At 46.2% G+C, this 17768-nt stretch overlaps 1 protein-coding gene across 2 annotated transcripts in view; it reads right to left on the bottom strand.

The window, feature by feature from the left end:
• The window catches only part of NTNG2 (netrin G2), a 126933-nt gene that overhangs the window by 12305 nt on the left and 96860 nt on the right, over positions 1–17768 (bottom strand). For both annotated transcript variants that reach the window (XM_060270662.1, XM_035113520.2), the window contains one exon: positions 171–338. In XM_060270662.1, coding sequence (XP_060126645.1) covers positions 171–338 — 168 coding nt within the window. The remainder of the gene's footprint in view (positions 1–170; positions 339–17768) is intronic.

The raw sequence follows: 17768 nt of genomic DNA, 5'->3' as shown, positions 1-17768 counted from the left end.
GGAGGACCCTGTCAGGGATAGGACCTTGTATTTAAGCAACATTTAGAAGGCCACAGGTTCCCTCATCTTTGGATAGCCACTGAGATAAACAGTAGGAAGGGTCTCTACCTGTAACACCAACACCAACAAGGAGGCTTCATGGCTTTTGAGCAAAACTGAGCATTACTCACCCACACATACATTCTCATCATCCAGCTCTGCGGAGCTATTCCGATAGTAGCCCAGCCGGCAGTGCTGGCAGTGCTGCCCCCTGGTGTTGTGTTTGCAGCTGATGCAGGTCACTAGGTTCAGGAAGTCAATGAAGCTGCAGCGATTAGAGTGACCATAACATTCACAATCTGTGGAAGCAGAAGGAGCAGGAAAGTAGGTGGGCTTGCAGTTCCACCTAACGCTGGCATAGTATACAATGTCAGAGGCTGTTGCATTAAAAGGCACCTTGCAGGGAGAGGAACTGCATGCAAAGAATGCTTTAGCCACATGAAAAGGGGACTGCAACCAGCTGGGTTGATTGCTCAGCTGCCACTATTTAGGGGGCCATTCTGGGGTCCAGTTCTTTACTCTTTGGGGCTATTCCTAGGGTGATAGAAGGTCCTTGTTTGGTATCCTAGATCAGGGACAAGTGTGTGTGGCTTCTGTGACCCTCCAGATGCTGCTGGGGACTCCCATTGTCCCCGACTATTGGCTATGCTGGCTGAGGTTGGAGTCCAACAACATCTGGAGGGCACCAGATTTTTCATCCCTGATCTAGAAGAACTAGAAGGCCTTTGTAGCTGGAATCTTTCAGTCTTTAAGTCTCTGGATCTGTTCACAACATATTTTGCAAATTATCTCCTGGGAAGAAAATAGTCCCCCCCTTACTAATAGCAGTGGTTATACCAGAACAAATGTCAGTTTCTGCAGGGCCCCAGGAATCTATCTGGAGGCAAACCTCATCCCAGAAGCTCTTGGCTCCACACTGGGCTACTATGATCTTTTGCATCAGGAATGGGGAACATCTGTGGATCTCCAAATCTCAATAGCCTCCCAACGAGCATTAGTTCTAGCCAGTACAGTCATACCTCGGTTTAAGTACACCTCGGTTTGATGCCTTTCAGTTTAAGTACACTCCGTGGACCCGTCTGGAACGGATTAATCCACTTTCCATTTCTTTCAATAGGAAAGTTCGCTCCAGGTTAAGTACGCTTCAGGTTAAGTACGGACTTCCAGAACCAATTACACTCATACCTCAGGTTAAGTACGCTTCACGTTGAGTACTCCGCGGATCCATCTGGAATGGATTAATCCACTTTCCATTACTTTCAATGGGAAAGTTCGCTTCAGGTTAAGTACGCTTCAGTTTAAGTAGTCCATGGACCGTCTGGAATGGATTAATCCACTTTCCATTACTTTCAATGGGAAAGTTCACTTCAGATTAAGTACAGAATTCTGGAACCAGTTGTGTTTGTAAACCGATGTACCACTGTATGGCCAATTGCTAAGGAAGATGGGAGCTGGGAGTCCAGCAATATCTTGAGGGCCTGACATCTTGACCTTGCTTATTTTAAGATTGTAGGGTAAGCAGGGCAGGGCTGGCAGTATCATGCCCAGGCAAAGTAGCTGGAGTCACAATCCCCTCTCACAGTTCAGCAAGGATAGCTTATTCTGTGCACATCCATCCCTTCAGAGGGAGAGCAGATGATGACATTCTAGACACACAAGGGAGGCATGCATCCTCCAGTTGAGACTTTTGGCTGGAGTCATTAGTTCAAGATTAATGCTATGATGAATGGAGTGAAAGAAGCAGGACGACGACAAAGGCACACACACATGAAGAGGAAGCAGACAAGTGATGGACAGGCAAAGCACCAATGAGTTTCAAGAGGCGGAGCTTTCCCCCCTCCACACTATACCGTAAAGGAAGGAAATTAGTGCCTGAAGAAAATAGGTTGTTTCTCCCAGGGATGCCCCCACTGATATCACCAAGACTATGCCAGAACAAGTGGCACATCTGAAGGCAGCAGGCTAGTTGCATGACAAGTTTGTGGGGCACACACATCTCTGGTCAGGGGCTCATGGGAAACAGCTGCCATTTGCCTAATAGTAGGACCGGCCATCACTGTGTAATTCCAACTTACTTGCAACTTTTCAGAAGTCATCCTGGGTTGCATCTGATGCTTGTCCTACTCAGAGTAGACCCAATGAGATCAACAAACAGGACGAACTTGGATCCGTTAATTTCAGACAACACTCAGTGCCAACCTTTGAATTGCTCCCACTTTTCTCAACTTACCTTTAAACGTTTCAATGGGTGCCAGTGGGATGGAACCAGATTTGAGCCGGATGAGTTTGGAAACCTTGGGAGATTCTTGGGAAGATGAAAAGACACCACTTTTTTTTTTTTGCCTCCCCCTATTTAACCCATACAGGCGACACCTTCTATGCTACAGAGAAGCAGGGTTAGCAGGACACAGACCAAGTTACAACAATCACACTGACACCACCACCACAATCCTGTTTCAGCACAGTAACAGGCAGATTTCGCCCCCTGCCCACACTGTGACTATTTTCCCCATCCTCTTCTCCTGAAGTCTGACTCTTGAAAGTGCCATCGCTTTACAGGCCTCCTTCATGGGGCTCATCCATACATACACAGTGGTCAGGCCCAAAGCCAGGCTGATTTCCCCACCTCCTTTTGTACAAGTGGAAAACAGCTTCCTTATACCCAGAATGTTTAACCACTTTCCCCAGGGAACTTTAAACAGCTGTGACTTCCCACAGAGAATCCTTGGAAGTGTAGTTTGTTAAGGGTGCCAAGGACTGTAAAGAAGAGCGCTACTCGCCTGGCAGAGCTACAATTCCTGAATTCCTAAATTGTAGCTGTGTCAGGGGAATAGGGCTCTTCTTTACAATCCTCAGCACCTTTAACACTTCCAAGGATTCTTTGTGGAAAGTCACAACTGTTTAAAGTGGTACAATACTCCGTTAATTGTAGAGTGCAGATAGGGTCCTATAGTCTGAAGATCATAAAGACATAGAGTCCCAGTAGATCAGAATAAGGTCTCTCTAATCCAGGCTTCCTAAAACTCGGGCCTCCATATGTTTTTGGCCTACAACTCCCATGATCCCTAGCTAGCAGGACCAGTGGTCAGGGATGATGGGAACTGTAGTCTCAAAACATCTGGACGGCAAGGTGCTGTGCTAGATGCTGTAAGATTTTCAATTGTACTTTTATAGACACACAACAACTGAATAAAGCTTGTGGACCACTGCTCTAGAGTCTAGTCTAGGAAAAATTACACCGTAATAAAGTTGTTAAGTCTGTAAGACGGCACAAGCATATTTTGCTGTTATTGCTACAACAACCTAAGAGGGTGGAAACTGTCAACATGTAGTTTACAAACTCCTTTTAAAGTAGACCCCCCCCCCTCACTGATGGTGCTGTGTGAATGTTTGCCACACAAACTAAAACACACCTACCCACTCCTGCTGGAAAAGGCTTTGTGCTGCCTTGAACCTTTCTAGACTCAGACTATGTAGGAGTGAAAAGCATCATTAGCAACAACACCAGGATTGTTGTTATTGTTATTATTCAGTACTGCAGCCCATGGGGGGGGTGCTTTACCCTTTCCTTTGTGGCAGCTAGACTGGTGACTGGGAGCAGCTGCTGAGACCACATAACACCGGTCTTGAAAGACCTACATTGGCTCTCAGTACGTTTCCGAGCACAATTCAAAGTGTTGGTGCTAACCTTTAAAGCCCTAAACGGTCTCGGTCCTGTATACCTGAAGGAGCGTCTCCACCTCCATCGTTCTGCCCGGACACTAAGGTCCAGCACCGAGGGCCTTCTGGCGGTTCCCTTGCTGTGAGAAGCCAAGTTACAGGGAACCAGGCAGAGGGCCTTCTCGGTAGTGGCACCCGCCCTGTGGAATGCCCTCTCACCAGATGTCAAAGAGAAAAACAACTACCAGACTTTTAGAGGATATCTGAAGGCAGCTCTGTTTAGGGAAGCTTTTAATGTTTGACCAACTATTGTATTTCAATATTTTGTTGGAAGCCGCCCAGAGTGGCCTGGGGAAACCCAGCCAGATGGGCGGGGTACAAATAATAAATTATCATTATCATTATTTATTATCATCATCATTATTTTCACCCAAGCTATGATCCTATGATGGAAACTGCTATGCACATCAATGAGATTCTGCCCCCACCTCCTACCAATGCTTAGTATGGCAGTGGGTGGCTGTGGGAAGAGATTTCCATCAGGACACAGCTGAGGAGGACAGAGTTAAACCTGAGTAAAGTTGTCACTCACAGGGTGTAGTAGTAAATTTAAAGTCTCCCTAAGAAATGGGAATTCCTGTTTAGTTTCTCTCTCAATTATTTCAAGGGAAGCACATGTTTAGGCCTATTTTTCAACACATAGGAGGGAGCACGCTCATTAGCTCTAGATTTATAGGCTACAAAACAAAGCAAAGCAGAGCAAAACAAAACCCACTAGCAGGTGAGCTAGCTACTACGGTGACTACTTTCAACCAAGCGCACTAGCCAATTCTCAGCACGCCATCAGAAAATTACCTGGTTTCTTGCCGTGCTTTTTGGCAGCGCCGTGACCCGTTTTGCTCTTGGGAGGGGCTGCGTTTGAGATGAAAGACAAATGCACAAACAATGGATAAATAGGGAGGGGTGGGGTGGATTCTCAGCTTCTGGTCCAACACAGCTAGAAGGAAGATTAGTAGGAAGAGCCTGGCTGCTAGATCAGATCAAAGGCTTATCTAGACCAGCATCCTCTTTCTTAGAGCAGCCAATCAGATGAACGGGGGACGCTGACAAGCAGAGCAGGAGTGCAACGCACTCTCTCCCAGTTGTGATCCTCAGCAACTGCTGTTCTGAGGCATATACTCCCTGATAAATGGAACTGCTACATAGGCACTGTTAGTTTTGTCCTCCCTGAGTTTCTATCTCCCTTTTTTTTAAAGCCATTAAAACATGGTGACAATTGCCATCTCTTGTGTTGATGAATTCTGCCGTTTGGCTATGCATAGAACCCCAATCAAAGCCCCTCTCAAAATGGTTCTGATTTAACAGCTAAAGCAAGAATGAAGGACTTGTAGCCTTCCAGATGTTGGACTAACTCCTACCCTCCCTAACTGTTGCCCATGCTGGCTGGGGCTGATGGAAGTTGAAGTCTGCAACATCACAAGAGCCACAAGATCCCCATTCCTGTCCAGATTACAAACAGGAGAAGAGCAAAGGGTCTTTCAAAGCTGAGAAGAGAAAATTTGTATAGCCTGTTGGTCAGAAATGGGAGAAGCTACACTTGGGAAATTCCCCCTGTTCTCTACACCAGGGGTTCCCAACAAAATTTTCCCGAGGACCCCTCATCGAGCCGCTATTGTGACAAGGACCCCCATTAAACCTTAAAACTGATTTCCAAGTAATCAGAGTTATATTTTCAAATTTTTCCAGTAAGCTTAACACTGATCTTGGAAGGGTTAGGTTCAAGGGACGCCGACGATTTAGGTTCAATGGACACTGACAAGATCGGTTCGAGAGTCACTGACTTACTTGCTTGAACATCAAATGCATTATCTTCCTCTTCATCTGTAGGCCTTTGTCGTTTTAACGAACCACTTTTTAACCAACGGTCCATTTTTAACTACGCGAACTGTAGCTTCCGCAAAAAACAACGCTTTGTTTACAAACACTACTGTTTTGCAAAGAGGCAGCGCGCACCAGGGAGGAGGGAGGGGAATGGAGAAGACAGGGTACCTGCGCAGTAGCGCACAAATGAAGCCGACACGCGCAAAGCATCTTGGGGAGGTGAGCGTTAGTAGAATGCGCGCGCTGCCTCTTTGCAAAACAGTAGTGTTTGTAAATGGCATACAGCAGAACTACTGCCTCTATCTAATTCTAGTTTTGCGCTAGACTCTGCTCATGCAGGAAGCAGCCAAAACAAAAAATCTGTTATCATACAAATATATTTAATATATTTTTTATTCTAATTGCATCTTGCGGACCCCTCTGGCATAGCTCGCGGACCCCTGGGGGTTCACGGACCACCTGTTGGGAACCACTGCTCTACACAACTCTGAAAGGCATGGGGATTTTCAGAGGCTGGCCCCATCAGACTTGTGTTGCAAGGAATCCCACCAGGCCACAATCCATGCTGTAAAAGTGGATCCAAGAGCAGCCAAGGGTTGTGCTTACTACTTATTGTTCCTTAGAGAAGGTTCTAGGCCAGCCTTGCCCAACCTGGTGTCCTCCAGATGTTTTGAACAGCAACTTTCAATCAGCCCAACAAGCACAGCCAAAACACATAAAAACTGAAAACAACTGGAAGGCAACCATTTGGGGAAAGTTGGTCAAGGATCAAGTTTACTATTATTTATCATTAGCAGGTTTGTACCAGGGGCTGCTTAGGGATTCTAAGGAACCAAAAGCCATCAGTACAGTTTTGAAAAGTTCACTCTGCCATCTTGATTCAAAATGGTGCCAAAGGTTATCTAAGCATAGATGAAAACCATCATGCAAAATTTGGTTATGTTATTTTAAGGTGTCTAAAGGCACAGTGAAGAAACAAATTTCCAAAATAGATTTACACCTGCATTTTTCAGATGGGAGGGACTTTAAATGGCGGGCAACAGAAAAGTATGTCCTGTGCAGGGCAGTGGGGGAGGGCACACAAACCTTATGGGTTACAGACCTATATAAAACAGCCAGGTCTCAGAGGCCCAGTGTGGACTGTAACTAGGATAACCATAGACAGTGGAGGTCAGGAATCATATTTGCACAGAAGAGGGAATGATGCTTTTCAGCACTGGAGGTGAAATACCCTGCTGTTGCCCCCAAGATGAGGCGGGGGGGGAAACACTCTGTAAGTCTCCTGTGCCAGGCAGGGATGGAAATCCTTTCTGAATGCCCTCCTCCTCCCTTAAGTGCAAAGCCCGGTCACACTGCCAGGCAGATGGGGGAGATCTCCCCCTCCTGCCTGGTGACAAAGCTGGGTATTGGAATGCCTCCCCTCTCACTAATTCAGCAGGAGGGGAGATGTTCTGTAGAGCTTTCTTGCTGGTCCCTCCCTGCCCCAGAGGCTGGGGAGAAGGCAGCAAAGCTGGGCAGCGGAACAGGGGTGCCACCCTTTGAGGCTCTGCACAGATGGCTGTGCATTGGGGGGGGGGGACTGCACCATATGAAATCCACAAGGCCCAGCAGCAGCCTGGCTCTCCTCCTTCACCTCAAGTCGCCTTATCCAAACACACCTCCCCTAAACACTCTTTTCAATTACTGCGGCAATCACATTAAGAGTCCTCTAAAAAAAAAAAATTAAGCCCAGAGGGTGCCAGTATCTCTGCGGGGCTACGGTGATGGCAGAGCTGCTGGGCAGAGGAAACTGCCAAAGAGTCCTGCGTGCCCCACGGAGTGAGGTTTGTGCCAATGCAGAATTGCATCGCAATACTCAGCCTGCTGCAGCTGTTTGTGTTACAAAGCTGTTGAAGGCGAACATGCTCAGAGCAAAGGAGGAGGCCCTGGTGGGACGCAAATCATTTTCCCGAGGAGAGGGAGAGAGAGAGTACATATAGATGCAGAAACTGTGTTTCACCCCAGGCTGCTGTTTTCATCAGTCTCGCCCCCTCTCATCTCCTTGCCCAACTACCAGCATTATTTACTACCCAGATCTCAAGCTCTTGGAAAAGTGATGCCTGTCCCAACTCTGGTCACTGGCAGACATCCAGCTTGCTAAGGATATTCAGGGCTGGCAAATTGCATGAGAAAGTCTGCTGACTCTTCAGGAAATTTGCTGCTCAAGGGGTACCCCTTGTCCCCCACATTCATATGACTTGCCATACACCAGCCTTCTCCAACCTGGGGCCCTCTAGATGTTTTGGAACTACAACTCCCATCAACCCCAGCTCACATTAGGAGGGCAGCAAATATACTGTATTGCATCAACAGTCCATCTAGCCTACGTCATACCTTACATTTAAAGCACATGATTTAGCACACTCAAAGCACATGGGCTCACAGCCCAAGTTCATTTGCCCATAGCCTTTTGTCCAGAATTGTTGCAAACCACAGACTCCTCCTCCTGCACAGGCTCCCATTGCTCCATCATTTCCATGGGTCTTGTAGAGGAAAACCTCCCAATGACTAGTGCATAAAAAGGGTTGGCTTCCTTGATCAGGGGGCAACTAGCAGAAGATTCCCAGGTTCTCTGACAATAGGTAGAACTGGCTCCAGGTTATCTGAGGCCTTTCACTGCCACAACTGCCCGCTGCTTGCCCTCTGCAACCCACTGCATCACTTCCCTGTAAGAGGGATCAAAGTGAGTGGGAGGCTACTGTTACAGTCATACCTCGGTTTAAGTATGCCTCGGTTTGAGTACTTTCAGTTTAAGTACTCCGTGGACCTGTCTGGAATGGATAAATCCATTTTCCATTACTTTCAATGGAAAAGTTCGCTTCAGGTTAGGTCATAGCTGCCAAGTATCCCGTTTCCGCCGGGAAAACCCCTTTTTTCTTACCGTTTCCCGGCGGTCTCCCGTTTAGTGAAAAATCCCGGTATTGTCCCTTAAATCGGCTTCTGCCCGGCGGCCATTTTTCTGGTGCCACTTTGCCCTTCTATGGGCACCAGAAAATGGCGGCGCCGGAAGTCGCTTCCGCGCATGACCGGAAGTTGTGTGACACGACTTCCGGTGGCGATTTGCCCTTCTATGGGCATCAGAAAATGGCGGCGCCGGCGCCGGAAGTCGCTTTTACGTGTTTTCGGTCATGCGCGGAAGCGACTTCCGGCGCTGGCGCCGCCATTTTCTGGTGCCCATAGAAGGGCGAAGCGCCACCGGAAGTTGCGTCACGCAACTTCCGGTCATGCGCGCGCTGCCGATCCCGGATCTTTACGTCCCGAACTTGGCAGGTATGGGTTAGGTACGCTTCAGTTTAAGTACAGACTTCCGGAACCAATTACAGCCATACCTTGGGTTAAGTACGCTTCAGGTTGAGTACTCCGCGGACCCGTCTGGAACGGATTAATCCACTTTCCATTACTTTCAATGGGAAAGTTCGCTTCAGGTTAAGTACGCTTCAGGTTAAGTACAGACTTCTGGAACCAATTGTGCTTGTAAACCGAGGTACCACTGTATTTTTCCCTGCTTGAAGGGGGCAAGCAGGCAGAGATGTAGTGTCTTTGTATGGTTTAGCCACCAGGTGGCACTGCACTTAATGGTAAATACAGGTTCTACCATCAAAATGCTCATTATACCAAAAACACAACAACAACAACAACAAAAACCCACTTATCCAAACACAAGGAATTGGTACCCAAACCTTGCTATACACACTGCAGATTCAGATATCCAAACAGGTCAGACTTGCATGTACTACTGTAAACATATAAGCAGCCTTAAATAAGTTTTACTTTTTTGTGTTTTGTTGGTCCGCGGCAGCTGTTTTGCCAGAAACCATACTGGGAGGGACTGGGAGAGATCAGACAAATAAGACAGCATTTTGTCCTTCCTTGTTTGTCTTTTGCAAGGTTCCAGTGGATTTTCCTGAGGGTTTTTCTTTCTTTTTACATTTAGGGGTCAAAATTCTATGGTCGGGAATGCATTAGAAATTTCCCCATAGGAATCAGTGGAAATCGTTAACTCATTATGTGAATGCTCACCTAATGAATGATTTCCTGAAAACACAATGTGTGCAGATAGTGAGACCTGCAAGTATGCGAGTGGTGTCAATTATTCCCTGTATTTATTCTCCCTGAGCAGAAGTAAAGTTATCGTCTTAGCTTCCTCATCAGCATGTTCTCTAAGCCAGAGGTGAGGAATCTATCATCCTTCAATTGCTGCTGGATTGCAGCTCCCATAATCCTTCACTGCTGGTGTTGATGGGAGCTGGGACTCCATTATCTCGAGTGGCAGCCGGTTACTCAGCGACAGTAAGGAGCCTGGGGGCTCTGGAGTCACTTGCTAGGATGACATGTGGCCCTTAGCAGCTGCTCAATCACACTGACCCCTTATATGGGGTATTGGGTTTGAATCACCCCTCATTTAATCAGAGATAAGGCCCATTCTGCATACATAGTATGCAGCAGTTCCATAAAATCAGGGGTCAGCAAGGTTTACCAGCCATGGGCCAGATCACTCCCCCGGAGATGATGGTCTGTGGGCCGGACTGGCGCAGCGCAATGCCGGAAATCATGTCCGCGGCACAGGAAATCGCTTCTGTGCATGCCCAGACACCGAAAATCGGTGCGCAGGCACAATTTTCAGCGTCTGGACGTGCGCAGATGCGATTTCTGGTATCTGCGCATGCAGAGATGCCATTTGTTGTGAAGGCTGTTGTGAAGGTTTAATTGATAGAAGAAGAGGAAAGAGCGCAGTCACCTTTCCTAGAACTGAGCAACCGGCTGCATCATCTTTCTTGCCATGCTTTGGAAACAGAGCTTTTCTGTGGAGGGATGAGCTGAGCTGACTGCTAATATGCAAAGGCTGGGAGAGTGAGTAAGTTGAGGTTGAGAGAGAAGAGGCTGAGCCCTGAACAGTGTGCACCCAGAGCTTCCTTCTACAATTCTATGACATTCTTTGTTTCTTTTCGGCATGCTTAGGGTTCCTTTTGAATGCTTAAAAATAATAATATTGGATTACTTTGAGTCCCTCCCATGCCCACCTTAGAAACATTTCTGAGAGCCTAATGTCCACACACACCCTGGGGAAGAAATTCAATTCAGTTCACATTTAAAGGCACTTTGCAAAATAATAAGAGAATGGAAACATGGCCATCTTTTGCAATTCATGCTCTCCAAACTTCGTGATGAAGTTCTCCAACCAACCATTGTTTACAAACATGCATATCATATTATGGGAAAATGTGCATAAAAATTAATATAGCATTGAAAATGACATACTAAAATGTATTATACTAGGGAAAATTACTTGCGAAAATGTACAAACAAGTCAAAATTGCATGCAAAAATGTGTTCATTAGGAGAAATTTGCCCTAAGATGCTGATGACTTTTCATTATTTTTTAAAATCATGAGCATTTTTCTTTAAATAAAAAAAAAGTGAATTGCTGTGCAAGAATGTGGAGGGCTGAATTAAGACTGGGAAAACTGGAAACTGAGGGAACCGAAATAGACAAATCCATCTTATGTGCCTTTTACATCTGTATTGGGCTGAAGCATACGTTTCATGGGAACTCTAATTGTGAATCGCTTGCTCTGAATTTTTAATGTTTGGTGTTTTACTTTTTTGTTTCTGCTGCTCGTTTTTATGCAAGGCCAGGCATAGGCAAGCTCCGGCCCTCCAGATGTTTGGGACTACAATTCCCATCATCCCTGACCACTGGTCCTGTTAGCTGGGGATGATGGGAATTGTAGTCCCAAACATCTGGAGGGCCGGAGTTTGCCTATGCCTGTGCAAGGCATTTCAACCTGATCCTCTGGAGCAAAAGCTATGACTGTATGATATTCCTTAGTAGGTTGCTTTCAGCGCCATGTTGTTACCCTGCCCATCTGGCTGGGTTTTCCCCCGCCACTCTGGGCGGCTTCCAACAAATACCAAAATACATTAAAACGTACACCTTCTCTTAGCATAGACCCTCATGTAGCCAAAACTGCGCCATCCACGCACAGCACTAGAGGGTGATGTCAGCACACTTTGTGAGATCTGCTAGGCATGCAGCAGTACCAAAAGTATTTAAGGACTGAATATGCTCAGTTGATATGGTATGCTAGCTGACTGTTGGAGAATGTGTGGGTGGGCGGTCTTCAGATGAAGGGCTGTATATAAATTAAATAAACAACAACAACTGGGATAGGGACATAGCTGCCAAGTTATCCCTTTTTTAAAGGGATTTTCCCTTATGCTGAATAGGCTTCCTCGCGAGAAAAGGGAAAACTTGGCAGCTATGGATAGGGATGGAATGGAGTATCCTGGAAAAGGAGCACTCAACACTGAAAAGTTCTGTTGCAGGTGCCACTTGTAATCATCACCATCATTGCCACTGCAGAGACATGTGGCACTCCAAAACGTGACCCTTTCTAGACTCAGTAGCTTAGCCGTTTTCTTGTCACTCTATCAAACACCCTGCTTTGTATCCAGCAGTTCTTGGGGAAAGCTTTTGAGCTCAGCCTTCCCTTGTGGCACCAATTTTTCTCCCCCTCCCTTTTCTTCTTCGGACGGACCTGTCAATCAGTCAAGAAGATCTAGGGCAAGACTCACTGCGAGGCATAGTTTCAATTCTGCTTAGGGAAAATATATAGATACATATATAGACTCCAAAATCCAAGTGAGTTGGTTTCCCAAGGGAACAAGGAGGGGTGGCAGTTTTTCATCCCCCCCCCATCTTAAACTCAATGCACCACATTCACACATCTGTATCTGAAGAAGTGTGCATGCACACGAAAGCTCATACCAAAATAAAAACTTAGTTGGTCTTTAAGGTGCTACTGAAGGAATTTTTTTATTCCCAAATCAGTTTGCGATTTCTTTCTTTCTTTCTTAGTTTCTCATTAAAATTCATCAGAATTTTTGTGTGAATTTATCCTAATAAACTATTGTATACATTTTTTTGCCTGACAAGTATATGGTTGCAAAGCATATTTCCCCTAATTTGATGTATTTTTGAATGTTATTTTTACACATTTTATTGCACATTTTACCCTAGTATGCACATTTTTGTGCACATTACTTTGCTGGGGAACTGCACTACAAACTGCAGAGAGTTGTGGGTTTTGAAGGAAGGCTGAGTTTTCTTCTGCGTATTGTTCCAAAAACTGAATTTGATAAAATTGTCTTGAAATTCGAATTGAATCAGATTTCTCCCTCCCCACAGGTACCAGTCCCAAGTTGTTACTCACCCATATGGTTTTGAAATCCATAAAATTGCTCTTTGGAAAGATGGGGGAAGCCAACCCTTTTAGCCTTCCCCTTTCACAACTGCTTAAGATGTATGAAGGGGCAATTAAACTCCACTAAGCAATCTTGTGAACATTTTGCCCCCTATGCATGTGCAGGGACTCTGGACTGAATGAGATTCAAAGCTTCAGCTCTTTTGGCGTGCAAAGCAGCTGGCAGGACGGCTCGAGGGAGCACCACTTTGCAACCCCAAAAGAGCCCAGCAGAGCTGCACACCTGCTCCACCCCAGCGCCTGTCAGCTAAAAGGATCACTGTGTTTTCCTTTAGCTCTGCCAGCCTCCTCTCTGGAGAAGTGTAGCTTGACAGCTGATCTGGGCTCCTGCCAAAATATTAGGGGTGAAGGTTTTCCCCTCCATCGCATTTCCTTGTTAACTGTTGCAAGCCGTGCAGAGAGAGCCTGATCTTTTGGGTACGGTAGTCTTGGGCTGGTTTTCTTTTAAGGAAAAGCTGGCAGGAATTTGTCTTCCAGTTGCTAGTTGCTAAAATAATAATAATGAAGATGGCCATATTCATATACCCCAGAAACTTTGCTTGTTATTCAGTTCAATATGAAAAGATTGCCAGAGCCAGAGCTGGTGTGTGTGTGTGTGTGTGTGTGTGCGCGCGCTAGCTGGGTTTTTTTTTTGTTTTTTTTGGTCCCAGGTGAAGCCTCCTGAGGGGCACCATTGAGGCTCCCCACCTATTTGTGTGTGTGTGCATGCAAATATATATGGGGTGTGTGTGTACCAAAGTGGATATTTGACCTGGGTGAAATAAAGCCTAGTTTTGCCCCTGGGATGGCTGAGAGAGAATGAGGGGTGGGCTAGGAAGAATCAAGGCAGGCCATATGGATGGAGGCAAAGGGGAAGCAGGCATAGCTGTTTGCACACAACTGTGCAAGAGTTGTTATTTTAAAGGTGCTCCATCCAGTGGGGATTAGGCTTTCTGGAAAGATGGAATGGGAAGAGACAAATCTGTTAGTTTTGATTTCTCTGAGATTCTAATTCTTCCAATATTATATTCAGTTCCCTGCATTCTCACATCAGTTTGCAATTTTTTTTAAAGTCCTCTTGAAAACACACTAGCATTTTAGTGCAAATTATTCCCTGATATGCAGTTTTGCCAGATATGTACATTTTGCAACACAACTTCCTCCAACACAATGCATTTTGTATATGATATTTCCACTGCATCTATATGCACACTTTACTCTAGTAAGTGCATTTTTGTACATATTACCCGGCTGGAGCACTACACTGCACAATTTCTCTGGCTGTTTCAGACTTGTTTCAGGACATGCAAATTAGGCACATCCGCCATTGACTGAGCCAAATTTCTCCCCTATCCCTAGGCGGCAGAGAATTTCTGGGGAATATTGGACACCAGAGCTGATGGCTCTGGTTTCTGGGAACAATCATGTACTCATGGTATTGTAAAGTTGGAAGGGACCACAAGGGTCATCTAGTCCAACCACCTGCAATGCGGGAATCTGATGTGGAGCTCGACCATGAACCTGAGATTAAGTCTCATGCTCTACCAACTGAGCTATTTCATGCAGGCCCAACCTCTCTGGAGTCCATCCCTTCTTAGTTTTCTTTTTTATTGCTGTAGTTCAGTGATAGGCATCTATCCTACATGCAGAAGGTCCCAGGTTCAATCCCCAGTATATCCAGTTAGGGCTTGGAATATCCCATTTGATTCCCCTCATTATAGATGATGCTGAACTGGATTGTCCAATGGCCTCACTTAAGATAAGGCAGCTTGCTATGTTCCCATGTAAGACTCCCAAAATGACTGCAGGGCAAAATAACTGGCACCTGCAGGGATTGGCTTGCAAAGCCACCAGCAGTTACAGTTTCTGTCTTCCGAGTATGCCAGCTTCTGTGTTTGGCCATTGGATGTCATGCCTTTGTGCCCGGAGCCCTTGTCCTCATTTCACATAGCCTCCGAGATCAGAGGAAATTAAAGCAGCACGAAGCCATGAACCAGACTTGATATCCCTCTGACCCCTGACAGCTCCGAAACAGGTGGACCATGGGACACCATCTGAGCCAGGTGGCTCCAATCCATGGGAGGGCAAAGAAAGCCTTACTACCTGGACGTTGCCATAGCAACTGTCCTGCCAATCCTTGTCTCTGTGTTGTATTTGATCATCCAGTGATCAGAGCCTGGCAGTTCTTTTGCTCTGAATCCTGCTGCTGGGCGCTTGTGGGCTAAAAAGCTGGGATGTTACAGCACATAAAACTCCAGACTCCCCAGCTGGGGTGCTGAAATAAACATCTGTCTGCCAAGCCCAACAAAAAGAGTCAAAATTGTGCCAATGGGGAATCTCTATGCAATTCAAGTAATACATTGTCTGATCCCTCAAGTTTTGGCAGGGGGGTGAAAGCATTTTGGGTCTTATTTTATTTCCACTTATTTATTCATTAAACCATTCTATACCACCTCTTGGTTCTAAGAAGTGCCCAAGGCAATAAAACCACACTTCAAATTTACAACAACAACAACAACAAATAAATAAATAAATATAGTAATTTTAGCCACTGTAAAGCAGGAGTTGGGGGGGGCACAAGAACATAAGCAGATAAAATTCACACAGATTAAAAACCAGGCAGAATGGAAATACCTGACCTGTCTGCCTAAAAGGACATTAGTGATCTCACATGAGAGGGAGTTCTACAACTGTTGGGCCTCCACCAAAAAGACCCTGCCACACATCCCTATTAATTATATCAACCCTAGTGGGGGAAAGGGACGCGGGTGGCACTGTGGTCTAAACCACTGAGCCTCTTGGGCTTGCCGATCAGAAGGTCAGCGGTTTGATTCCCTGTGACAGGGGGTGAGCTCCCGTTGCTCAGTCCCTGCTCCCGCCAACTTAGCAGTTCAAAAGCACGTCAAAAAAGTGCAAGTAGATAAATAGGTACCGCTCCAGCGGGAAGGTAAACGGCGTTTCCGTGAGCTGCTCTGGTTCACCAGAAGTGGCTTAGTCATTTGTCTGCAGGCAAACGTCGGCTCCCTCGGCCAGTAAAGTGAGACGAGCGCCGCAATCCCAGAGTCGTCCGCGGCTGGACTTAACAGTCAGGGGCCCTTTACCTTTTTAGTGGGGGAACCTGGAGCAAGGCTCAAGGAATTGTGCTTGATGCAGGACTCATAAGTAGAGCACCTGCTCATTGGTAGAGCATTTGTTTTGCATGGAGGCGGTTCCATGTGCAATCCTTAGCATCTCCTGCCTATTGATGTTAGCCAGACAACTTTGCTGCATTGTTTTCAATGGTTGCTAAAAATGATCTTTGTTTGCTTTGGCAATGTAGGCCATAGTAATTTTACTATGTGTCATTCTTTTAAAATTGCTGATTTATATATTGATTTAAAAAAAAATGTTTTAAATGTTTGCCTTCGTCAGTAGTCTAAAATGGATATTTTAGATTGCTCTTTGTAACTCACTTAGAGCAGGGGTCCCCAAACTAAGGCCCAGGGGACGGATGCGACCCAATCACCTTTTCAATCCGGCCCGCGGACGGTCTGGGAATCAGCATGTTTTTACATGAGTAGAATGTGTGCTTTTATTTCAAATGCATCTCTGGGTTATTTTTGGGGCATAGGAATTTGTTCATTTTTTTCTTCTTTCAAAATATAGTCTGGCCCCCCACAAGGTTTGAGTGACAGTGGACCGGCCCCCTGCTGAAAAAGTTTGCTGACCCCTGACTTAGAGGCTTTCTTTCAAGAAAGCAGTGTAAGAGGTAAAGGTAAAGGGGCCCCTGACCATAGCTGCCAAGTTCTCCCTTTTTAAAGGGAAATTCCTTTATGCTGAATAGGCTTCCTCGTGAGAAAAGGGAAAACTTGGCAGCTATGCCCCTGACCATCAGGTCCAGTCGTGTCCGACTCTGGGGTTGCGGCGCTCATCTCGCTCTATAGGCCGAGGGAGCCGGCGTTTGTCCGTAGACAGTATCCGGGTCATGTGGCCAGCATGACAAAGCTGCTTCTGGCGAACCAGAGCAGCGCACGGAAACGCCGTTTACCTTTCCGCTGGAGCGGTCTCTATTTATCTACTTGCACTTTGATGTGCTTTCGAACTGCTAGGTGGGCAGGAGCTGGGACCAAGCAACGGGAGCTCACCCCGTCACAGGGATTCAAACCACTGACCTTCTGATCAGCAAGCCCTAGACTCTGTGGTTTAACACACAGCGCCACCTGGGTCCCACATTCATTATATATAATGAATGTATGAGAATTGTGGCAAGAGAAATGTCTGCTAACATCACATTTCTACCTGTGCTTATTCCCCCACCTGCTCTGCACAGGTGGCACTGAGACATTTTTCTTTCCTTTACATTTTATTTTTAAAAGCTTCTCTTTCCCCACCCTTTTTGTTTTTGTAAGTTGACATCCATGTTTGAACCAACCTGGAGAGGAAAGCTTTCTGGAGCCTTGAGCTGGCTTAGCCCTTAAGGGGATGTGGGAGAAGAAGGGTTAAGAATCACAGGATCAACTAATTAGGTTTAACTGTGTCAAACCAGGATGGCATATTAGCCTAATTACTCTCGCCCTCTGATTGGTTTGTGGGAGGGGTGGTGTTCCTGGATGCCCTGGGTAAAGGAGCTTCTAATTAAAGCATTTCCATTCCATGTTTCAGCATGCCACAACTATGCCACCTTTTTGCACTCAGTGCTGTTTGTTCTCCCTCGCAGATGGTCTGAGGAAAGGGGCTTAGGAGGAGGGGTCCGTATCATGATGGCAAAGCATGCACTTTGCATGCCGAAGGTCCCAGATTTAATCCCTCCAGGTCTATTGTAAAAAGAAGATCAGCTACCAGGTGTCTGAGACTCTGGAGAGCCACTGCTGATCAGAGTAGACCAAGCTTCACCAACCTGGTTCTCCCCCCCCCCACCCCAGAATG

This window comes from Zootoca vivipara, chromosome Z (assembly GCF_963506605.1).
Source record: "Zootoca vivipara chromosome Z, rZooViv1.1, whole genome shotgun sequence".
In the NCBI taxonomy this organism is placed as follows: Eukaryota; Metazoa; Chordata; class Lepidosauria; order Squamata; family Lacertidae; genus Zootoca; species Zootoca vivipara.
This window is presented reverse-complemented; position numbering and strand designations above follow the sequence as displayed.